The sequence below is a fragment of the Odontesthes bonariensis genome, chromosome 2 (assembly GCF_027942865.1).
Source record: "Odontesthes bonariensis isolate fOdoBon6 chromosome 2, fOdoBon6.hap1, whole genome shotgun sequence".
In the NCBI taxonomy this organism is placed as follows: Eukaryota; Metazoa; Chordata; class Actinopteri; order Atheriniformes; family Atherinopsidae; genus Odontesthes; species Odontesthes bonariensis.
Genome location: NC_134507.1, coordinates 26,807,275 through 26,831,857, shown reverse-complemented (window position 1 = coordinate 26,831,857; position 24,583 = coordinate 26,807,275). Strand labels below are relative to the sequence as shown.

The window sequence follows — 24,583 nt, the reverse complement described above, 5'->3', positions numbered from 1 at the left end:
ACCGCCCACACAAGTCTTTTTTTTTAAATGTGTAAACAAACTTGTATCTTGGAGTCTGTAGGGATGGGCTGCCATATTATTTTCTTGAATTTTCACCTGTTTTATTAGTCTAGGAAGGTCAGTGGTTGGTGTTTTCTTTCCAAGTTGCTTTGTTTAGGTCTGTTTCCCTCTTGAAGATAGTTTTGTTTGTTTGTTGTTTTGGCCTTGGCCCATCCTGAAGCCTTTTAGTCATATCTCCAAGTTGACATTATATTTCTTACATATGTTATAAATAAACTGTCATGTTGTGCCTTGGTTACCCCGTAGACAGGGCATAACACCCATAACAAAACTGTAATTTGACAGTTTTTCCTTTTTTATTTGGCATGTAGTTCCTGTATTTTTAAGTTTCATAGATTCAAAAATTAATTTCACCTTTATGAAACATTTCCAACCTACTTCAGCAAGCTTGGATGATCTGCAGTGACAATTCTGAGGTCTGCAACAATTTTGACTTTATTTGACCCAAGCATTGATTTTTTTTTTTGGCTGATGCTTCAGTTTTAAAGCCTTTATCAGCTCATACCGATTACATTGTGCTCCTCTAATCATAATTACAGTGCAGCATTAAAACATTAATCATCAGTACCATGTTAACCAGAATCATTCCACTCACTATTTCAGATTTTTTTTAATGCAATGGACTCAATTACGTCTAATTAGTAAGATAGTAACATCTGTCTAAGGACTCTGCTGCAGCCTTGCATTTAACCTAGATTTCCATATAGCAGTTTTGTCTTGTATATTTTGGGGTTTTGCTAATTTTTCTATCTCTGGTCAGACAGATTCCAAGAGATTTAGATGTAGTCCAATAAATCCTCTGTGACAGGCTGTCTCTCAGCTCCCTGCAGCCACACACTCCTCATCCTCGTCCTGCTCACACACAACATTTCAACGGCAAAGTTTAGCAAACAGACGTAAACTCGGCTGGTTTGTGTCTGAACTGCATTTTCTGACATGTGAGCTCTGAATAAACTCACGACAGCTCAACTTTAGAACAAACATTTTAATAGTTTTTCAGCTGGTCTTCAAATAGCATTCAATAAAACAAGAAACAATTCAAACCGGTGGAGAAATCCAGCACAATAAAGCATGCTCAGTATAATCGCTAAAGCAGGGCTGCGTTCAAAGAAGGCCTTTTACTGGAGAATCTCAGCCCCTTTCTGTCCTTAAGCATGTTTTAACAGTTAATTTATTGAATAATGAGGTACTGTGATGCTTGCTTGAAGAGTTAACAGCCAAGTTAATGCCATAAAAACCGCCGTGGAGGCCGCCTGCAGACCGTGGACCGGAAGGTTCAGCTCAGTCAACAATTGCTCAAATCTGAAGAAAAGATTCCCTGTTAAAAGGTTGTTGAACGCAGCTTAGGCTTTAGATGGGTAAGTCCAGAGAAATAAACAAAACATGGAAAATGTTCCAGCAGATATTGTTCTGGAAGATCACCGTACGAACAGGGACGAGCTCCATTCATTTTACATTTTGACAACAACGTAAAACTCTGAAAGTGTTTTGAAAACTATGTTCCTGCTTCTTAATTACAGTGAAATAACAACTGATAAATGAATGCACCATCAAAGTGTCGACTATGTACGAAGTTCACATCAAAATAAATAAGTCATGCAGCGGCAGGAGACTTTCAGACCCCTTCACATCGAATAAAAGTCTGAATGCTGGATCACTCGTCCAGAGGTCTGAGGGAACTCAGAGGATGTTGCAGCTTAAGGAATAAAAAAAGTTATATCTCTACTTCCTATAGGAAATGATTCTCCCTCCCTTTAAACATTATAGACCACCATAAATGTCCCGAGTTAACAGTCATTTTAAACAACTTCAAACCAGGATCTCAGTAATAAATCAAAGAGTAAATACAAAAAATACATGACTAAAACTGAGACTGTCCTCTTCCCAAATATGCCCCTGTGTTTGTTCATGCAACCCAAAACTGACCATAATCATGTTTATAGAAGGTGCGACCTCTAGGGGCCGCGAGAGAAACTGCAAGAGAAAGTTGGCGTCCACGAAGGCAGTGGTCGCCTGGTAAAAAGAAAGTATTTCAGTACTAAACCTGACCAAGTAAAGTTAAACCCAACAAGAAAGTGCCAAATGTGTTCTGATGAAGTGTTTTTAATTAAACGAGGAAAAGTTGTTGTCATGTGTTGGTTTTTGAATGATCAAAGGCGCTGTGCGTTACCATGACATCCAACCCCCCCTCACAGGGATGTTTCTGGTCTCCTAAAGGAAACCTTTGAGAATTACCTTTGCTTTAAAGTAGAAATGCTTATATAAGTACATATTTCAATGTGGTGATGGTACTTTACTGGGACTCTTGTCATAGGTCATGTAAATTGGAGAACTTGTTATCAAAAGTACTGAGTATTCAAATGATCCCATGACAGTTGGGAGAACAGAATATGGGTTTTAGACCCCAAATTTACCTGTTATAATAAAAAAAAAAACATATCAATTAATGTACTACTGTAGATACACAGATGGAACATAAAACTATGGCCTAAAATAAGTCGATTAAACAGATATCATAAAGTTCAGATTGTAACTGATAAACACTGTGTGTGAGAGCTTGTGTTACAGTCTTTATTTCAGACTTTAAATGCCTTATGAGGTCATTGCGGGTGTTCCTCACTCCTTACAAGGACCGGATGGAGGTTAAGACTTCTTTGAACTACATTAAGCCGCCTCCTGTAGCGTCTCCATTTAACATGTGAACTGAGGACTCTCAGACATGCACCTTTCCATCAAACAGATGAGACATACTGTATGTCCCTTTTAGACCACGAGCAATGACCATGAGCTTCTTTTGTAAGCACGATGCAGTTTAGGCAAGTTTTATCATTTATGAAGTCATTTTTTGTTTCTAACATCACATAACATAAAGCTGAAGGGCAAAAAATAAGGTTTTAATGAGTATTTCTTTTTATTAATTTGGGCTCCTGGAGGTGTTCTTCTTTGGAACAAGAGGAGTAGGAAGGAGGAAAAGCTTGTGTTTTGAAGTCATTAACCATGATGCTTTGTTGTTTAGAACAAACAAACAAACTGTCACACCGAGGTGAGGTCTTGTTTTATTTTGGTGTTTTTGTCTCCTGTTTTATTTTGAAAGGTAACTGTCCTCTCGTTTCAGGTCACTTGCCCTTCCTCATGTGTCTGATTGTCTCCCTGATTCCTAATTGTTTCCAGCCATTCCCTTTCCCCCTGTGTTCATATAGTCTTCGTGTCCCTTTGTCTTGTGCCAGTGTGTCTCGATAATTATCCTGCTTATCTCACGTTTTGCGAGTTACAGTTCATTAGCCTCATTGCGAGTGATTTTGGTTTGTAATTTTCATAGTTTAGTTTCTCAGTTCAAGTTAGTTTCGTAGCCGTTTATGTTGCTTCCCTAGGAGGGATTTTTGTTTGGACTTATAATAAAGTCTGCCCTTCTGCCAACTCTCTGCATCTGAGTCCCCTCTTATGTCCAAGTCTGACACTAACATGCTTTTCCTTGTGTTTTTCTCTTCAAGAAGACTTCTATTCTGGCTACTCTTGGATGAAGCCCAAAACTGTAGAGTCTACAGCTTGAAATGGCCTGGACAGACACTCCTTAACTTTAATCTCTTCTTGCTTGGTCCATGAGTTTTTATGGGCTACTCTTTCTTGGCGGCTTTGTTTTTGTGCCGTATTCTTTAGATTTCTAACAATGAATTTAATGACGCTCTGCTGGATAAAGCATATAGCTTTTGATGACTCATAACACAACCTTACTCTGGACTTCTCTAGAACATTGTCTTTGGCCTGATTGAATAGCTCCTTGGTCTTGACTGTGGTCTTTCGCCACAGGTGTGTTTAAACTGAGATCATGTGATGCTTAGATTGGACACGAGTGGACGTAACTGATATGATTATGTGACTTCTGAATGTAACTGGCAGCATCAGATTTTAATTTGGGGCTTTTAATTTCTTCTTACTCATTTGGACATTTTTGTGTAGATTAAACAGATAAAAGCCCAAAATATATACATTTAATTTACTGATTAGAATTCAACAAAATACCGAGAATACCAAAGGGGGGTGAATACTTCAAGCCACTGTGTAGGAAGCTCTAATACGTTGGCTTCAGGTTAGAATAGGATGAAAACAGCCTCTGAGGAGCCCAGTTAAGTTTATGTGACAGCAAGCTAGAGGCCTTTAGGTGTAATGGTTAAATCAGGAAGCATTATGTCACAGAGGGTCCTCACAAGTACAGTTGAAAAAAAAAAAATCCGTATTTTCCAGTATCCTAAGGATGCTTATCCTATCTATCTTATGCTGAGATGTGTGCATCATCTTCATCATCATCAGCTTGTGCTGTGAGTGTAAATATCATCTGTAGCTGTGCTTTATTTCCTCTGCTTATAACAAGCAACATTTGGTGGATGCATGCAGGAGGGGAAAGCTCGTTTAGATGTCCTTTATGAACGTCATTAACACCCAGCAGTTGGAGTACAGCGGCTCAAAAGCCAACAGATCAGTCTGTGGATGTATGGAGGAGCTCAAAGTGTGCAAACGTAAGAGTCAACAGAGAGTAACTGAAAAAGAAAGCTTTGTAAGTAATAATTTTCAATAAATAAAGCAGAGAAAGGGTCGTGAATGGCACTACTGTCACCAAAATGACCGGCAATGGTATTCATAGTGGCATGAATCTCCTCAATCTGACCTATGTTCAGCCAACTTCTAATGTATGATCAGATAGATAGATAGATAGATAGATAGATAGATAGATAGATAGATAGATAGATAGATAGATAGATAGATAGAAAGATAGATGTCATGCATCAGTTATTTGTCAGAATAACAGATGACTAAATGATTTCTGATTAAATGCTGAAATACAACAAAGTGCATGCTAAAAAAGAACCTGTTAAAGCATTCTTTCTTTAAAAAGAGAAGTAACAGTCTTTATAATCTGGATAATTCACTCCCTCATCGGTACTTCTTACTGTCTTCCTCAATTGCATCTCCCACCGACTCTTCTTCCCCACCCCACACCCGTCCATGCATTTCACTCCTCAGTCATCCTCTGACAGAGTTTCGTGAGGGGTGGACGGACGAGACTTGCTTTGACCTCTGCCCTCCAGCTTCCTGTCCTGCAGGAAGTCTTGAATCTCTCCGGGCAAACGCTCAAACTTCTCCTGAAACTCTGACTCCACAGCCGCCTGCAGCTGCAGAAATACAAAGACATTCACATCGATTACACATCGTTTCCAGACCGAATGCTTGCTGCTGGTTTCTGCAGTTCACAAGTTGAGAGAAACAGAGTGAGTTTCAGTTTCCAATAAAGAAAAAAAACAACAGATATTTGGTTTAGTTTATCTCAGACTTTTCAGGCAGATGGGTTGTACATTTAGATTTGCAAGCAGCTGTTGTCAGACATTACCACCAACAACAGAACAGCTCTAAAATGGCCGCCAGGAGGCATGTTGCATCATTCAAACGCCCCATGCTGATGTCATCACTGACTCCAAAAATGTGTGGGTGTGGAGCTACAGGCAGCAGCACCAGCATGGAGCACCATGTACCAGAAAGTTCCTGTTGAGTAGAGCACTCAAGCATAAAGTATGCAAACTGGTAGGTGCCACATTTCATCAAGGCAAGACCAAAAATAAATAAAAGCCTCGTTACCTTTGGTTTCTGCTCCTGTATCTCCTGCAGGAGCTCGTTGTGCTGCTCCACCAGCTGATCGTGGCGCTTCGTCTGAGTTTCTTCAAGCTGAGGGCAAACAGAGTTTTATGATTGCGTAGTCATAAAACTGAAAGAAACTCCCATAATCCAGATTCTTCGTCTGCTGCTCACCCGTTTTATGTTCTGAACGACTTCATTGACGTAGGATTTATTGATCTCCATCTTCTCCCTGGGACACACAGACAGATGGGTTGAGCTTGATTGGATTTGGGTTAAATATTTTTCTCTTCTGTTTTATGATTAACATGACGGATCAGTGCATGAGGTGGAGGAGAAAGCTACAGCAGGTGTCTGGAAAGACGTGCAGCAGATACAGTAAACATTGACGTGTGTGTCTATTGATCGTACTCCTCAGCCAGATGTTTCTCTTTGGTTTTTGCTTGGTTGATCTTCTCAGTTCTCCTTCGATCCATCTGCCTCTTCAGCTCCTTTTTCTCCCTACAGCAGCAGGAGGAAAGATTAGAGCTGATGGTGGCGGGATGCTTTAAGAAATACGGAAGCCCAGAGTGGACGTGGTACGTATAAACTTTTTTTTGATGGTTTTCTCGAGATAACAAGTTCATTTACCGATGGTTTTCGAGGCCACTTTTTCTCCCCAGTCCGCCCCTGTTTATATGTGTTTATATGTATTTCTGGCAAAGGTATTTACCCATTTTTACCCCCCTTTCATTGAAAACTGAATAAAGTAGCCTATGAATCAAACATGGAATGTGGAGCGTTTGTGAAAATGCACAAAGCAAATCCCGCTGGTGTGAGAAGCATTTCGTTTTCTCGAGATAACGAGTTATTTATCCGCTCTGGGCTTCCATAAAGAAAACTTCAAGTTGGTGCTATATTTTTGGCACTGCATCATATGAAAGTCTAGGCTCACAAAATTAATGTACACACTGTGTAGAGTGCCACATATTTTAAAAGGGACTTCTTAGAACGGCTAGAAAACCACTAATCCTTGACCCATCCTGAAACAGGGGCCTCTTATTCCTGCAAAATGATGTAGGGGCGGGTCATGTGATGGGGCTAAAGGGTGGAATTGGGATCAGGACAGAGTTTGTGGTCCGGGATTGTTTGCATATTGCCTTCATTGTGGCTTGTATGCAATGCCACAGAGCTAACTGCTACTTCAGCATTTTTTTTTTCATATCAGCTGACCAATCAAATCACACTCCTCCTTTAGAAGCTTTAAAGGGGAACTCCGGGGCATTTGAAGCGTGTTTCCATTGCTAGAGGTTGTCAAATACTGCTAGTAGGACACAGAGAGGTCCAGATCTGTGCTCCCTGTGTGAAGATCGCTCTGTCCGCACAGCATGTCATGCGAGGCTAATACGTGGTGGCTAAGGGGCAAGCGCTAACCCTACCACGTAAAACAACAACTTGCACACAGCAGAAACGTCACACCACTTTATAAACCATCCGACAATAAAGTCACAAGCCTTACCATCAAAACCATATGCATGGTTCTCACATTACTGGCATGGGGACGTTACAAAACAACTTTATAAACAGCATGTAACTCACCGGCTGGTTGTAGGCTCGCGCATGTGAAAGCCCAAAAGAGTCGATGGACGATAATCTCATATACAAAACAATTATATTCTCTAGAAAAACTGCGTTCAAGTATTTAAAACATTACAACAATATTACTGGGCATGTATTGTTGTAATGTTTTAAATACTTGAACGCAGTTTTTCTAGAGAAGATAATTGTTTTGTATATGGGATTATCGTCCATTGACTCTTTTGGGCTTTCACATGCGCGAGCCTACAACCAGCCGGTGAGTGACATGCTGTTTATAAAGTTGTTTTGTAACGTCCCCATGCCAGTAATGTGAGAACCATGCATATGGTTTTGATGGTAAGGCTTGTGACTTTATTGTCGGATGGGTTATAAAGTGGTGTGACGTTTCTGCAGTGTGCAAGTTGTTGTTTTACGTGGAAGGGTTAGCGCTTGCCCCTTAGCCACCACGTATTAGCCTCGCATGACACGCTGTGCGGACAGAGCGATCTTCACACAGGGAGCACAGATCTGGACCTCTCTGTGTCCTACTAGCAGTATTTGACAACCTCTAGCAATGGAAACACGCTTCAAATGCCCCGGAGTTCCGCTTTAAAGAATAAAATAGAATAGAACAGAAAATACTTTATTCAAAAACAGGAACTATGAGTGAGGTTTTTCACACAGAAGGTGACAAAAGCTGCTGAAAGATTATCCTCAAAGACTGAAAATTAATTTTCAGCACATAGTTTTAAGTCTCACAAAGGCCTCTCGTGTTGCTTTAAATATTTGTCACAGATTCAGATCTTACTTGTCACAGATGTCCTTAAGTTTCTTCATCTGGGTGTTGTGACTCTCCTCAGCTAGACTGCTCAGTCGTTCTGTCAGCTGAAGGAAAAGTCATGTTAAAAATGTACTGAGGCAACATAACAAGGGGTTTGTGGGACATCCGAGGCCGGCTTCACACCAGAAACATGGCGTGTGCGTTGATCAGTTATCATGGAGGAGGCTGCATGTGTGCATCCAAACCACCGCCTCCAGAACTGCTTTTAATCCTTCTGGTACTGACCATGAATATGCACGGTTTTCTGTGATCAATGGTTAATATGGCCTGAAAAGCAAAGGCATGAAAGCTGCCCAGCTGTAAGTTGAGAGCAGGAACATGTAGCTGGCACGGTGTATTTTTAATGTTTATCAAACACTGCCAACACTCTGAAACTTTGGTGAAAGGTGTATTGTTGCTGCTATGAGGCCAACATGATGACCAAAACTGTGAATTTTGGTGACCTCGTGTATGAAAAACGGGCCTCAGGCTACAACTCCTGATGTCTCGGTGCGTTTGATGAAGCAGCTGTGGATCTAATGTGGGAACCGAAATGAAGTCATTACTACTGAAGCTGGGTGGTGTGGGACCTCCGTATATAACACATTTCACTTAAATAACACAGATTTAAACTCTTAAATTTTCAAATGTACAATCTGTGGTTATCTTTATCATTTAGAAGGATTCAGCTAGACTTTTTCTTATTATTCTTAACATAATCATCAAATGAAATGCACCAAAATGAGTCTTTACCGTTTTGATATGTTCCCTCTGCAGGTATTTCTGACTGTAATACTGTTCCTGCCTCAGGGCCAGAAGCTGCTGCTGCTGTTCGTCTCTAAGCTGCTGGAGACGATCGTCTCTCTCAACGTCCGAACACGAACCCCTGAAAAACACAGGTAAAAATTCTAACAAACATTTCCCCTCATTTTTCTTTTTAGACCTACATTAAAATGTGTTAAAATATTGATCAGTAACCGGCAATGATAATCTGGTGGCTAAAAGCTTCCAAAATGCACACTCAATCTTAAATTAAGACGATGCAATAAAGGTGCGATCACCTGCTCTTGCTGCACTGCCTCGCCGTCTTTTTGTACTTGTTGTTGAACTCTCTGAGAAGCTCCGACGTTTTCTTCTGGTGTCTCCTCACCAGCTCCTTCAGCTCCTTAAACTGACGTCTTTGCTCCTTCTGATAAACCTTGGACTGCTGCAGACTCTCCAACGTGCACGCTGGAACATCTTTTAACACAAGTTATCGTACAGCATAAAGTTTGCTAAAAATGGATGTTATTTTGTGTAAACACAAATTCATCTGACGCCTTTAAGTATAGTTTGAGTATCAGGTAAATACTCACCTATCAAAACACTTAAGACCAGGTCTTCAGTCTTTGCTGCAGGTTTGGCTGCTTCTAAAATACAGAAATAACACCATTAACATCACAAAGCAAATGTTTCCACACCAAATCTCCATCTGAAGTTATAGTTACAGCTTTTCATCGAGCACCCCAGTAATATTTGTGGTTGCTACCTGTCGTAGCTGCTTGCTGATGAGCTGCGGTGGCCTTGGGTGTCGTGGCAACGGGTGTGTGGCCTGCTGGGCCAGAGGTGGGACTAAGTCCATTTTCCAGTGGAGCCGGTTTTAGGTCGTTCTTGCGCTCTACACTGTTGTCAGTCTCATCCTGGAGGTCAGAACAAAGAAGAGTCACAGCTGTTAACATGTAGCTTTAAAGACAGATCAGATCGAATAGAAAACGAATCTCACCTCGGCCGGTGTGTCCTCCTCGCCGTCCTCCAGAGTCAGAGCGGCCAGCTGTTTGGATCTCTGCTCAAGGAGGTTGACGTACCGGATCGGGTTGGACAGAGCCTCAATCACATCTAGTAAAAATATAAAAACACTCACGAATGTAGAGATGCAACCACATCAGCTGATGTTGAAACATTCTGACTGGAGAAAGGGTCACGGGTTCAAATGAATTATGATTTTTATAGGGCTGGGCGAGTTAACTCATTATTATCGCGTTAACTCGTTAATTATTTAACGCGATAAATATTTTATCATGCATTAACGCAGGTTTTATTAATTTATTTTTTTTTATTTTATTTAAAAAAAAAAATTTGGGGGGGGCTTTTGTTCCTTTAATGGACAGGAAGCAGAGGGTAGAGAGGGGGAACGACACGCAGCACAGGGCTGTCCGATGCGGGACTCGAAATGGGGCCAGCTGCAGTGAGGACTATAGCCTCTTGTACATGGGGCGCCTGCTCAACCCACTACGCCACGGACCACCCCTGTTTTATTATTTATTTTATTATTGTAAAAGTCTGTTGCTCACAGGCTTTTATTTTGTAAAAGTCTGTTGCTGTCTGCTGCGGAACCGGAAAAGAAAGTAATTGGCGGATCCACCAAACATGGAGAAGGGTACGGAACTTTTACTCGGCCATTTTCATTTTAAAGTTCTTCCAGACGGCGGAGTCGACAGAACCAAAGTCTTCTGTAAACACTGCCAAGTTGAATTGTCTTCTCAGCGTAGTAGTTCCAGTCTAAAATATCACTTAAAGGCAAAACACACAACTGATAGCAGCAAGTCATTCAAGGAAACAGACAGTGGAGCGAGGCTTCTACATAAAAACTACAGAAAGATGCTGATGTTAAAAGTGTGTTTGCACAACAAATGTTATGGCACTTTCATTCATATGGCAGCACATTTAAAATAAAACTAAATGCTAAAAGCATACACTACTTTTGAATTCATTTTTGGATTTTGCGTACAAATGCGATTAATCGTGAATAATCAGGGAAATCATGTGATTAATTAGATTAAAAATTTTAATCGTTGCCCAGCCCTAGATTTTTATAATAATTACGAACTCTAATTATGTAAGGCGGACTGTGTTGCCCTTAAACAGCCAAATAAGGGCTCAAACACTCAGGAAATTCTAATGTAAATAATGTCCTGTAGCTGAAGAGCATTCACATGCTCATTAAATTTCTTGTTGTGGAAGTGGAAGTTTAGGCTGCGGGGCAAAGAGGGATGTTTTCAAAAAAGCTCTCCGTGATGAAAGCGTTTTAATGAATTAATGCAGAGGTGAGAATGAACTAGATGTCTGGGAGACTTTATTCTTGTAATCTAGCATGATGCTTTGTTCTTTTGTGCTTTAATGGGAACAAATAGATAATTAAGATCTGTCAGCGATATCATTTGACAAGTTCATACCTGCAAAGGTATCTGGGACATAGTCTTTGACTTCGATGTAGACGAACACAGCCGGCAGAATCAGAGACTGGTTCTTCTCATTTCTCAGGCCAATGTAGCGATAACCTGCAGAGAAAGCGTCACTCAACACCAAGAGCCTGCACTGAAAAAAGTGACTTTTTGGTGAAGTAAACTCTATTAGAGTAACTGTCATAATTTCTATCTTGTATTTTTAAGATTCAGTAAGAACTAGAGCTTCTTAAGTAAAATTAAACATTTTATTAACGTAATACATGAATTATGGTGGAAGAGTAAGTTTTACTTAGGTTTCCTCATACAATTGAAATGTTTAATAGTTGTATGTATGTAAACCTAGAAATACTACATAAACTTTACTCTGAAAGTGTATCGTTAAAATCTACTAAGTTACTTCATAACAGCAAATACTACAGATATATAAAATGTACTTAAAATTTTGAGTAAAATGATGTTCCTGCCTGTTATGTTTTATGGTAAGTAAAATTGACTTGATACTGGCAAGTGAGTGTTACTAGATATTGCAGCATTAAATATTGCTTAAATCATTTGAGTGCAAATTCTTACAAAGGGTTTTTTAAGTAAATCTTATGAGTTGTTTTTTTCAGTGTGGTGTAACCACAGTTTGGTTTATAATCCAGGATAAATGTGTGACAAAATGTAAAAAAAAAAAAAACAAGAGAGCAGAAGGGGATGTTGATGAGTCTGATAAATCCAAGTCAAATTAGCAGGAAAAATGAACACTTATTTCAATTAAAGCAGCCAAAGCATGTCTCTGCAAGCTGAGTGGGTTTTTTAACACAGTGGGAGCCAAGCTGTGTCTCTCAGGAAGTAAGTGTGTGGGACAGACTGTCAGTGTCTGATTAATGTGACAAATTTATCCGTGGATTTACAGCCTCCACAGGCAATCTTTCAAGTTTGTCTCTCTGTGACATTTAAAATGAAGAACATTTGTTTTTTTGTTTTGTTTTTTTTTTTAATCATAGCTATCGCCGATTTCTAAGAGGTGAGGTGAACGAACCGAGATCTCACTGAAAACAACACTTAACTCACTACATACCTGGTCGGATGGCAGAGACCGGAATAATTCGATGACCAATAAACTTTCCTCCCTCCTCAAAAGCAGCAATTCTCAGAGAGGCAAGAGTAGGAAGAATCACCTGTAAGAGGGCAGAAGTTACACGTTTGACAGTGGAGTTAAAAAACACTTGTGTGTTTCTCTTCTGTTCCCCACCTTTTTGAAAATGATCGGCTCTTCGTCCCACACCGGATTGACGGCGTTGTTGTTCTGAGAAGTTTTGGTTTTCAGAGCTTTCCTCCTGGTGTCTGCAGGGAGTCCGAACATCTCCACCTCCACGTACACGCCCACCCTCCGCTCAGTCAGGAACTGACCGGAAATGATCTAAGATGCACAGTAGCATTTAAGTAGCAGTGAAACGCTCTAACATAAGCAAACATCTTGAGTTATCTTAAAAAAATATGACAAAACATGTTTTATCTTCAAACATCAATGACTAGATTGATAACTTTGACAACTTAGAATGAAACAATGCAAGCTGCTAGGCTGGATTTCACTGAGATTTTCTAGTTTTTACTCAATCATGAGGCAAGGCAAGGCATCTTTATTTATATAGCGCATTTCATACCACAGGCAACTCAATGTGCTTTACATAAGGACAAGTTATTTAAAAGAACAGCATAAAGCAGCATAAAAACAAGCAATTTAAAGAGAATAAAAAAAATAGAATGAAAATTAAAAGACAGTTATGGCCCTGTCACACTGTTGCGTATGGCACTAGCATATGCTAGCGTATGAAAATTATCACTCATACGCTGGTATACGCTGACATACGCTAGGGGAACGTTAGGCATAGGTTGTATACGTTTCAAGCACGCTGGCATACGTTGGCATACGCTGAGGCAGAAATACATTTTTGAACATGCTCAAAACTTTTATGCGTATGGTTAATACGCTAAGCATACGCTAGGCATACGCTGAATACGCTAGAGGTACGATATAGGTACGTTACTGATAGGTTGAGAACGCAGGACATAAGTTGCCATATGTTGGCATGAAGGTGTACCGTACAGCTAGCGTATTTATAGCCTCCGCCCGTCTGCCGCCTCCATCTCCGCCAGACGGGCGGAGATGGAGGCGGCAACTGACATATCTGAGGCAACCGACGATTCACGGGAGCGGTCAGGAGGAGGAGTTGGGGATCTTGATCGCTCAGAAGCATGTAACTCATCAGCCGCAGGTGCATCAGGCATTTCAGCAGGTTTGGGTGAGAATGATTCTTGTGTTTTTTTGCCTTTTCCTCGGCCCAGGGCCCGGGCAAACGACGATTGCTTCTTGGGAGGCATGATCGAGATGAATGTCTCGAGAGATGTTGATAGCGCGTCGTCTACGGCAATAATGGAGCAATGTGGAAAGGCTACTGATATAGGCGCGTTGAAACGTACGCTGGGCATGCGCAGTTCATATGCTACTCATACGCTAGTCAGACGCAGAGAACGCTGGTTATACGTTGTTCATACGCTGACATACGCTGACCATAAGCTACTCATAGGTTCAATACGGTAAGTATACGCACAATTCTTTATTTTCAAGGACCCTTTTCGTGCGTATGAAAATGAATAATATAATTTTCATACGCTTCTCTCATACGCAACAGTGTGACAGGGCCATTAAGAGGGGAAAAAGAAAAATATAAACTCAACCTCTTGTGATTTTATGTAGCTGTAAAGCACTTTGAATTACCTTGTGTACGAATTGTGCTCTATAAATAAAATTGCCTTGCCTTGCCATTCATGTATTCTGGACCTAAACCATTCCGTGATTTGTAGACGAGTAGCAGAACTTTAAAATGAGTCAAAATTATTCCACACTGCAGGCGTACCTTCACAGAGAGGGTGTTAGCCACAATTCCATCCACTGTGTTTTCTGTGAAAGGGTCAAAGTGTTTGTCGTGACGCCTCATGAACTCAGGCTTCAGTCTGTAGCCACTGCGACCGTTGTACTCGAACATGAAGAGGTTCAGCTGCATGGACAAATCTGGGGCAGAAAGTTCACGTCATGTTATCCACGCAAACGCTCACAAACACAAACAGCTGCACCTCTGGTTAGAGCTGTTGAACGCTTGTTGCAGAAGGGCTTATTTTTAGGAACGGTTCTGTTCATTTCGCCTAAGGCTATGCTAAATGGCTAGCATGGCTGGAGTATAAAACATGCAATCAGTCCACCCAGAGAATGAGGTTTAAATGAGTCGGATTCATTTAGGAGCTTGAATCAAAGAGCTTTGGTACAGTATTCGGATATCTGATCATATAACCTGTTAATTTAGCCAGGAACCTGAAACCAGGGTTCCTGCACAACTTCTATATGAAATTCCATTAGTTTTCAGACTCAAATGTTCAGATTTTTGTCACTTTTTTAACCATTTCACATCTGTACACGCTCCCAGATGTTTTTTAAATGGTTTTAAAACCCAACTGTTAACATGTAAAATTACATTCTACCTATGTGTGCTAACATAGTGCAAAAAATTTGCCAAAAGATTGTAGTTGCAGGTACTGTAGCTTGTAAAATTTGAGTGTTTTCTTCATGCTGCAATGCTAAAACATCTGGCCTTTTAAACATCTGTCTCAAAAGGAAACAAACTAAGTGGCGCTGGCTCTGTTGGTTCACCTAAAACGACACTGAAGAGATAATATCACATATCTTGTTCCCGATTTTTCTTTTTGTTTTGATAAAAAAAAGGACTGACACGACATTTTTTCATGGTTTCTGTCCAGTCTTGGTCATTCACAGTATCACGCAGTCCACAGAGCAAGCATAAAGCTTTCAGAAATATCAGGCTCATTCTTTTCCACAGTAATGGGACTCCACTCTCTTGCCTGCTTTAAGCACCATGAAAAACTACAGAGGATAAAGGATTAATATTACCTCCTGGTCAGAAAAGTCAAGCCAATACAAAAGTAGGTTGTAGCCAGTGGGAGCGATGAGTAAATGACCATATTTCTCTCTAAATGTTCCCCATTCTCTTAGTCTGTGGTCTAACCATCAGTTACCCAGTCCTCCTTAATAAAACATGGTGTTAGTTCAGTCTAATCATGGTCCCATTTAAAGTCTAATAGATGACGTTACTGGTTAAAGGGATAGTTCGCCTCTTTTGACATGAATATCATAATATCATTTATGAACATTTTCTTACCCCCTGCTGTGTCCTGTGAGCCGAGTTCCAGCCTCGTTTTGGCGTTGACAAAAGTAGTCCGGCTAGCTGGCTGGGGTTTAAAAAAGAAAGCGTTTAGTTTCTCAAAACAATATGTGTTCAAAAGAGTAATACATTTGCATCACAAAATCGTTCTCCAGGAAAAAGTCAGACCTCACAATCGCTTGGCGCTATTTTCTCTACCTTCATATCGCTGCGTGCTGTGTAAACTGTGCAGACCGAAGTGCAGACCGAGCAGTCCCCTGCTTCCGAGCAGTAAACACCGTAACAGGTGCGGCTGTCGGCAGGTGGCAGCACGCAGTGATTCGAAGGGAGAGAAAATAGGGCCAAGCGATTGTGAGGTCTGATTTTTTTCCTGGAGAACGATTTTGTGATGCAAATGTATTACTCTTTTGAACGCATATTGTTTTGAGAAGCAAAACGCTTTATTTTTGTGACCCCAGCCAATTAGCAGAACTACTTTTGTCAACGCCAAAATGAGGCTGGAACTCGGCTTACAGGACGCAGCAGGGGGTAAGAAAATGTTCATAAATGATATTACTCGTATGGGATGTCATACAGCTTCATGTCAAAAGAGGCGAACTATCCCTTTAACCTGTTTAAGTATCTTTGGTCTGCGCTGTGCTCAGTGCCTTGTCCAAAGATACAAAAGGTAGATAAATTTATCTTTAATATCTACATGAAAAGCACCCCGAATAATCCGTTTTTATCCTTCAGGAAACAGAAAATGGATCCCTCTTTTACGAATTAATTCTTATTTCTTTTTACCAATTGTTTGGTAGTTGAGAGCCACCAGCTGACATCCAGCGTTCCAGAAGAGCTGCGGCATGAAGTTTGACGAGTCCACTCTGGTTCCTTTGGGGTAGATACGACTCAGCTGGGATTTATTATATCTGGTTAATGTGAGGTTAAGGATATTTTCAGAGTTTGTTACTTGTCCTCACTCCATTTCAGAGGTTACGGGACATTTTTGTCCTCTAAAGATAAACAGCACAGCAAGTTATCATGAAAGTGACACATGTAGAAAATAAAAAAAGAGCCATTTATCATGATAAATACATGAGAATAACTTCAGGTTGCATATCTTTCTTTTAAGAAACATGTTCAGCAAAATTTGGTACAATAGAACGATGAGACTTTATATTAGCAGCAAAATAAGAAATATACCATTTTTTTTGTCTTTCTTGCCTGCGAGTGAGACTTCCTGAAAAAAAGGTTTTTGAATAAGACTTTACCAAAAGAGATAAAGATGGAGGAAGTGCCTGACAGCAACAAAGGGTCAAGGCAATTTATCAGAAGGCTTTATTCAATAAAGATGGATTAATGTCCTAAAAAAAAACATGCGTTGATAAAATTAGAGGAGGGAATCTGACTCGGAGTTATTGTAAATGAGGACAGTTTCATCCCTGTGTGAACGCATGTTTGTCACTGTGAGGATTTAAGCCACAGCTTTACCTCAGTCCTGTAAAACTGCACAGGTGTACGCTATTATACGCTGCCATGGAAACACGGATGCGATGTTTGCGAGGCAGAGCCTTCAGTTATCAGGCCCCTCTCTGTGGAACCAGCTGCCAGTTTGGGAGGCAGAGCCTTCAGTTATCAGGCCCCTCTCTGTGGAACCAACTGCCAGTTTGGGAGGCAGAGCCTTCAGTTATCAGGGCCCTCTCTGTGGAACCAACTGCCAGTCTCTCTGTGGAACCAACTGCCAGTTTGGGAGGCAGAGCCTTCAGTTATCAGGGCCCTCTCTGTGGAACCAACTGCCAGTCTCTCTGTGGAACCAACTGCCAGTTTGGGAGGCAGAGCCTTCAGTTATCAGGCCCCTCTCTGTGGAACCAACTGCCAGTCTCTCTGTGGAACCAACTGCCAGTTTGGGAGGCAGAGCCTTCAGTTATCAGAACCCTCTCTGTGGAACCAACTGCCAGTTTGGGAGGCAGAGCCTTCAGTTATCAGGCCCCTGTCTGTGGAACCAACTGCCAGTTTGGGAGGCAGAGCCTTCAGCTATCAGGCCCCTCTCTGTGGAACCAACTGCCAGTTTGGGAGGCAGAGCCTTCAGTTATCAGGCCCCTCTCTGTGGAACCAACTGCCAGTTTGGGAGGCAGAGCCTTCAGTTATCAGGCCCCTCTCTGTGGAACCAGCTGCCAGTTTGGCTTCAGGAAGCAGACACCCTCTCTACCTTTAAGATTAGGCTTAAAACTTTCCATTTTGACCAAGCTTATAGCTAGGGATGGCTCAGGCGACCTTAAACAAGTTATGCTGCTATATAGGCCTAGACTGCTGTGAGACGTCCCATGATGCACCTCTCCTCCCTCTGCTCTCTTTACTCTCCATGTACACATGACATTATTGTTGTCATTAACTTGTGTTTCTCTCTCTCAGCAGGTATTCCAGGCCTGGTGTTACGGCGCTTGTTGTCTCCTCTTTTCTGTCCTCTCAGCCCCCAGCTGGTGGAGGCAGATAGCCGCCGTCCCTGGTTCTGGTTTTTTCTGTTAAAAGGGAGTTTTCTTCTTTCCACCGTCGCCTTGTGCACGCTCAGGACGGGGGATTGGATCAAAGAGAAGTTTTGGTGCAATATGTTGGTTTCTCTCACTAGGTAACTTTCTTTTTTAAATTGGCTCTGTATGAAATTGACTAATTTGGAATTTAATCAATTTGCTTGGACTGGACCATGACAGTACAATGAATTGGGTTATTTTTGGCTTGAATTGGACTGCATCTTTGAAGTGGCACGAGATGACACTTTTGGTGACTTGGCGCCATATAAATAAAACTGAATTGAATCAAACTGAATAAATGTGTATCAGTCCAATCACACGGTTGCTTTAATGATTACATGGAAACAAGCCAGCTGTGGACTCATGACATTTGAGCCAACTCCAGCAGAAGCCGACATGAATGCCCTGAACTGACAAACTCAAAAACTGCTCTGTGACTCACACCTAATTCTGAAGGTCTATAAATGAAAATATATATATATATATCGAGGAGGAGGAGGAGGAGGAGGAACACAAAATATAGAGGCGGTTGCCATAGTATGCTGTAACTGGAGCAACTGTTGCCAAGGATACTCTACAAACTCCACTGGTGACTTTGTGAGGTGCTCCAAAGCTTTGGTCTCCACAAACGAGGACATGTGGAAGCAGCGGGCTGCCTCTGCAAACACACAAATAATAAAAAAAGGAAAGACAAGAACACACACATTTCTGAGCACCACACTCCTCATAGCTTCAGCAAAGACAATAAAAGTCCAAACTACACATTAGTTTCTTCTGATCTTGTCATTTCAAAGCGTCCATAGCAGAAAAAAATGCTTTGACTCCATCCCTCCAAGTTTTAATCCCAGAACATCTAAGGCACAACTTTGGATTAAAGTACACTTTAAGATAGCAGAGTTAGAAATAGAAAGAAACAGAACATTCACACATCAGTGAGGATCACTGCAGCTCAGCAGATTTCTCATCTGCTTTTCTTACTCTTTGATGCTTCGAAGGAGTTGAACTTGGTTGGCTGGACGTAGGTTACAAGAGTTGACATTTCCTCCGTAGCGACTGCCTCTCGCTCTGCTGAGCCCTGAGATTAACCACAACAGAAATTGAGTTTAACAGCGTAATCTGAAATGTTGAAATCAAAGGTCTTACTTCAATGGTCTTGTGTACAGAGAAGCAAAAGTTTGGAGACAGCGGCTGTCATGATTTTAGTTTGGTTTTTGTGTTTGATGGTTTTTTTAGTTTTTCTTTCTGGTTTACTTTAGAAGTTCTTCCTCGTATATTCCAGTTTCCCCTCCGTATATTCTGCTCTAGTTTCTGCTTCATTTCTTTGCTGAACGCACCCTGTGACGTGAAGCCATCATTTAAACACAACTGCTTTGTGATGAAAACATTTGCAACAGCATTTAACTGTAAAAATTATAGCAACATAACAACATGAGCACACGGCAGAAGTGATTCCAACAAGACTTTTGAACAGGAATGCACGCTAATCGTATCTCACATTAGTTTTTGTTTATCATGTGGCGTCAACCACACATTAAAGAGTGTTTACAGGTCTCTGGGAGCTGCGTTTCATATCGGGTAAACATGGTTGTATTAAGTCTTCTGTGGCTCCAGAGGGAGCTGCATAAAATCTGATTGATGGCTAGGGCTGAGCAATTTTAATCGCCACTGCGATATATATCGATATTTAGTTTATTTAGATTTTTTTTAAAGCAAACTTTATTGAAAAGTCAGACGTTACAATTTGTTAAAACACAGAACATTAACATAATACAATACAATGCCAGGGGGTCACATTCTACAAAACAGTGATAAATTAGTTCATAAACATGTTATATAAAGTACACAGCTCTCACGTTTGTGACATGTTAGTTTGTTTCTGTTTGTCTGGCAGTGTTGTTCTTCCGGTTCAAAGGTCGGACCACCAGTCCAATCAGCGACGATTCATGTCAAATCACGCTGTCCCTTTTTTTCCCAGAAAAGGATGTAAGTGTATCGAATCGTATCGAATCGTATCGAATCGTATCGAATCGAATCGTATCGAATCGTATCGTATCGAATCGTATCGAATCGTATCGTATCGTATCGTATCGTATCGTATCGAATCGTATCGAATCATGTCGAATCGTTGGCTGAATATCGTGTATTGTATCGTGAGATTGGTGTATCGCTACAACCCTATTGATGGCCTCAGGTGATTTCTCTCAGTGCTTGTCGGGGCTGAAGATTTCAAATTAGAAAGCTCAAAGAAGCAAAGCTCACCACTAAACCCTGCTCCTCATCTCAGCTAGAGGCTCCATTAGCTTTTAGTAGCATAAGATAAAATCTAAATTTAACTGTCTGTGGTAAAAGATGCATTGTGGAAGAGATTTTTCCCACAGAGGAGGAATCTGTTTCAGTGCCAAATAGGATTCGTCCGTCATGGGTTACAGAATATCGAAGCAACAAATAAATCAGTTTGAATGATCTTTGAATCGAAAAACTGAACACATAGGTAGGTTTGCATCACTTGTGTGACCGAAGTTCAGACCAACACAAAACACTAAAGACAAAGAGAAACTAAACTAAATTTAGCAAGACCAGTGCGGATGAGTAATAAACAAAAACAACCTCAGAGACAATAGCAAACATAAAGCACGGACCACAGCTAAAGACACGAGCGTTCAGGACAAGATCAACAATGACAACAGCATGAAGAATAAACCAACAAAGCCATGAAAGGCACAACACTTGTAAACATTAACAAATGGCGACAGCAGTGAGGGTGACCCTGTGTCAGCTCTGTATGATGTCACCACTGACCTTTTTACCATCATCATCTTCATCATCATCGTCCTCCTCACTCTCAGCCTCCATCTCTGTTAAAATTAAACAAGTCTTCATCATCCCCTCATCCCTTCCTCTTTACACAAATAAAAAAAGAGCAGAATCAAAGATGACTGTGTGTATTCAGCTGACAGTGAGGAAGAAATCTGGTTACGAGGCACACGAGTCATCAGTGACTACGTGCTGTCTCACAGCTAACAAAATACCTCCAGAGTTTAATGAGAGTGACCGTAAAAGCCCCGAGTCAGAGACAGAAAAAGAAACCTTAAATAGCAGAGACTTCGCTGCTGGTAAACAATGATTTGAAATCAAATGTGACTGAGAAACGACAAACGCTGTGATTTAGCTATACTGTGAAAAAGTCTTGAGCCAGCCCTCATTTCTTTATGTTTGCTTCCAAGCAGCCAGACTTTCCTTTAAAGTGGTCCTGAGCGTTCATTCTCCAGGATTTCTGAAAGTCTTTCAAAGTTTTTGTTTGGACATTGGCTAATTTTTAGTCCTTGTACCAGATGAATTTCAGAGGAATGTATTTTTTGTTTGTTAAGCCACTTAATTCTGACCTATGAATCATTCAAGAATAAAAACTCAAGGGATGAACCAGTGTTGTGATTACAAATAAACATCTGAGCAAAGAACCAAGTTTAAATTGGATCTTTAGGCACTTTGTTCCCAGCAGCCGGTCACAGAGACACATCATTTGTTCCCATTTCTTTAGTTGCATCTATGAAAAACAGTAAAGATAACACAGTTTGACAGACAGAAAACAGGATTTCTGCAGCAACAAGGTGATTCCCAAAGAGCTGTTAGCTGAAAACTTGGCATTTCTCAGCATGGTGTGCAGTGTGTCCTTAAAACATTTGAGGAAACTGGACAAGTGGAGGACAAAAGAAGAAGTGTCAGGCCTAAAGAACTATCTACAGCAGATGAACAGGATCTGAAAGTGATGTCCTTAAGAAAGAGGAAAAAATCCAGCAAAGACCTGACACAGGAGCTGAGAGATGCATCTGGACCTTCAGCTGATCCATCTGCTGTTGGCCCAAGCCTCATCAGAAATGGGCTCCATGGAAGGGTGGCTGTCAGGAAGCCGTTCTTAAGGAAGGGAAACAGGGAGAAAAGGCTGAGCTGTGCCAAAGGACACAAGAAGTGGACTGAAAATCAGTGGCAGCAGGTCTGATGGAGGGATGAATCCTCCCCAGAGCCCGGAGCTCAACATTACTGAAGCAGTGTGGGATCATGTTGGCAGAGAACGGAACAAAAGGCAGCCCACATCCAAAGAAGAGCTTTGGGATGTCCTTCAAGAAGCCTGGAGAACTATTCCTGAAGACTCCTTAAAGAAAGGACAGAAAGCTCGTCTGAGAGGGTTCAGGCTGTGTTGGAGAATAAAGGAGCTCAGAGCAGATACTGAATTTCAATTTTAAATCTGTCCACAAACAAACCAAACATAGATCCTCAAGCACGATATCTGACTAAAACATGAAAAACTCAAATGTGTGCACAACAGATCTGAACAGAAATCCATCAGATGCCTTTAGAAGTGTAAACAATCGTCTGTTCTAACATGTCTGAAGCTGATTATTCATCCCACTCAAGCACTCCATGTCTGAAGGGTCATGGCACCTGTATGAGTATGTGCTTCAGCACCGATACGAGTCTGGGCTCTCGAGTCCCAGACCTGTTTTCAGGATCAGCGTAAAAACGTGTCAATACGGCTGCTTAATTTCCCTCTGCACTGCAGTTTAATTGCTGTTCAGAGCCTCTGATCTCAACAGAGACGTGTAGCTCATTACTGAGGCATCCCTGATGAGATGCAGAGGACTGCAGAAGTGAATCTGAATGAGAGGATATCCGAGGGCCACTTTGGCCAAAGTCAAGATTTAAATTACAGCTGAATAATTCAGGGTGTCCCCTGAAAAAAATACAGAATCAAAAGTCCTTGCATTGCTCTTTTCTCTCGGTCATCAAGGACAGCACAAAGCTACAGCTCCACCACTGTACCTTTTTTTTTTTTCAAATGATACTGATGAGTCATGTTTGTGAGGACAAACGTCTGCTGAATGTGAAAACAGTTCAGCAGATTTGCACCAAAAACATTTTAATTTAGAACCTGAATACTCTTTAGCGCTAATTGTTTTTTCCATCTTCGTGCAGCCGTTGCTTTTTCTGAGAAATCAGAATAAACTAATGTTCATTATCGGGATCGGATACAAAGACACATTCATCGTTGAATACATTTCACGTGATTTCTAGGCTGAAAAAGTCCTTTTGTCTTTGTGTCATACCTCCTGTGTTGTTGCTAGGAGACACCGGTTCGTTGCTCTGATTGGCAGGTTGGTCGATCAGCCTCTTGGTGTCTGTGTTGTTGGAGGGTTTGTGAGATTTCTTGTTCTTGATGAGAATTTTGCCCATCAGCTCCTGAGGACTGGGCAGGGGAACGCTGGGCTCCAGCTGCAAAGACACAAGACGAAAGAGAGTGAAGTGAGTTCAGCATTATAACTGCAGACTGCCTTCAACACGCAGCTTGAAACGATCCTGCAATCTGTACTTCTTACAGGGTATTTGTCCAGAGGGTCAATCAGCAGAGCTTCTCCAAAAATGGATCGACAATATTCAGCCATTTTAGCCTGCTGCTTCAAACTGAAAGACAAAAAAAAAAAAACGGTGATAATCAGACACACGGATGCGTTTTTAATCAGCAATAAGAGAAAATCAAAGCTGCAAGAAGAGATTCTTACGAGTCAACGTGGTTTTCAAAAGATAGTATGACAGGGAAAGGGGAGGTTTTGAAGGCGCACTCTGCGATGGCTTCAATCACCTCCTAGAAAACGAGACACAAAATCAGTTCTGATCAGTTCTGAAGGCAGAAACAGAAAATATATGGGACGGCACACTTCGCTCAGTCCAGTGAAAATCAGAGAAAAACATCAACTATCCATATACTACCAGTCAGTCAGCTGTAACACTCAGTGTATTTAAGACACAACTATTTTCAGCTGCATTTGAATGAAGCTCCAAATCTGAAGCTTGAGTTTCAAAACTTAATCACATTTTAACTCCTGATTTTATCTGATTTTATCTGATTCTATCTTTTGTTCTTATTTCTTTCTTTTTTGTTTAAAATTTAAATCATGCTTTTTATTTATACTGTTTTAATGTATCTGTAAAGCACTTTGAATCGCCTTGTAGTTGAATTGTGTTACAAATAAATACAAATAAACTTGCCTTGCCTCGCCTTGCCATTCAAAGGCTGTTAGAAGCCAATCGGAGAAAAAAAATTATGTTTCTGTATGTTTTTAATAAGTGCTTATGATTGGAACATTTCATGCAGACTCATTAAGTATCTCAGCTGTATAAAAGAGAAAAGCAGCTGTAACTAACTTATAAATCTCTGATGAAAAAGAAGATAAAAAGAAGTAGAAATCAGATTCTGCTGCTTCTATATAGATATAATACGCATTTTTTTGTTTTGTTACGTAGGTATTTGATTTAAGTGCAGCGGACCTTTGCTGCCTTTGCTGTCACCCGACCAGCGCCATCGCTCCAAGTGGACCCAGGACAAGAAAGAACAGTTTCAGGAGCTTTAACCTATCGGTCTCCACCCACCGGTTAGTCACAGGAGAAAGGAGTGGATGAGATGTGATTCAGCGGGATACATTCTAACACTGAAGCCAGCCTGAAGGTATTTCATAGCCTTTCTTTGGACACTGCCTGCTTTTTTACACATTTTTTAGTCCAGTACTTGAACCAGAC

General features: G+C 41.0%; 1 protein-coding gene across 1 annotated transcript in view; it reads right to left on the bottom strand.

Annotated features, from left to right (window-relative positions):
- Window positions 1–3,130: 3,130 nt before the first annotated feature.
- Window positions 3,131–24,583, bottom strand: part of plcb1 (phospholipase C beta 1) — a 38,442-nt gene continuing 16,989 nt past the window's right edge. The window contains exons 12-32 of the mRNA XM_075480635.1: window positions 23,569–23,651; window positions 23,386–23,470; window positions 23,116–23,281; window positions 20,813–20,868; window positions 18,992–19,088; window positions 18,587–18,671; window positions 16,290–16,414; window positions 14,190–14,344; window positions 12,524–12,691; window positions 12,350–12,449; window positions 11,275–11,379; window positions 9,825–9,937; window positions 9,591–9,741; window positions 9,418–9,471; window positions 9,124–9,301; window positions 8,816–8,948; window positions 8,051–8,127; window positions 6,097–6,186; window positions 5,860–5,917; window positions 5,689–5,775; window positions 3,131–5,228 (exon numbers count right to left, since the gene is read on the bottom strand). Of these exons, the coding sequence (XP_075336750.1) occupies window positions 5,076–5,228; window positions 5,689–5,775; window positions 5,860–5,917; window positions 6,097–6,186; window positions 8,051–8,127; window positions 8,816–8,948; window positions 9,124–9,301; window positions 9,418–9,471; window positions 9,591–9,741; window positions 9,825–9,937; window positions 11,275–11,379; window positions 12,350–12,449; window positions 12,524–12,691; window positions 14,190–14,344; window positions 16,290–16,414; window positions 18,587–18,671; window positions 18,992–19,088; window positions 20,813–20,868; window positions 23,116–23,281; window positions 23,386–23,470; window positions 23,569–23,651 (2,319 nt within the window). The 3' untranslated portion in view covers window positions 3,131–5,075. The remainder of the gene's footprint in view (window positions 5,229–5,688; window positions 5,776–5,859; window positions 5,918–6,096; window positions 6,187–8,050; window positions 8,128–8,815; window positions 8,949–9,123; window positions 9,302–9,417; window positions 9,472–9,590; window positions 9,742–9,824; window positions 9,938–11,274; window positions 11,380–12,349; window positions 12,450–12,523; window positions 12,692–14,189; window positions 14,345–16,289; window positions 16,415–18,586; window positions 18,672–18,991; window positions 19,089–20,812; window positions 20,869–23,115; window positions 23,282–23,385; window positions 23,471–23,568; window positions 23,652–24,583) is intronic.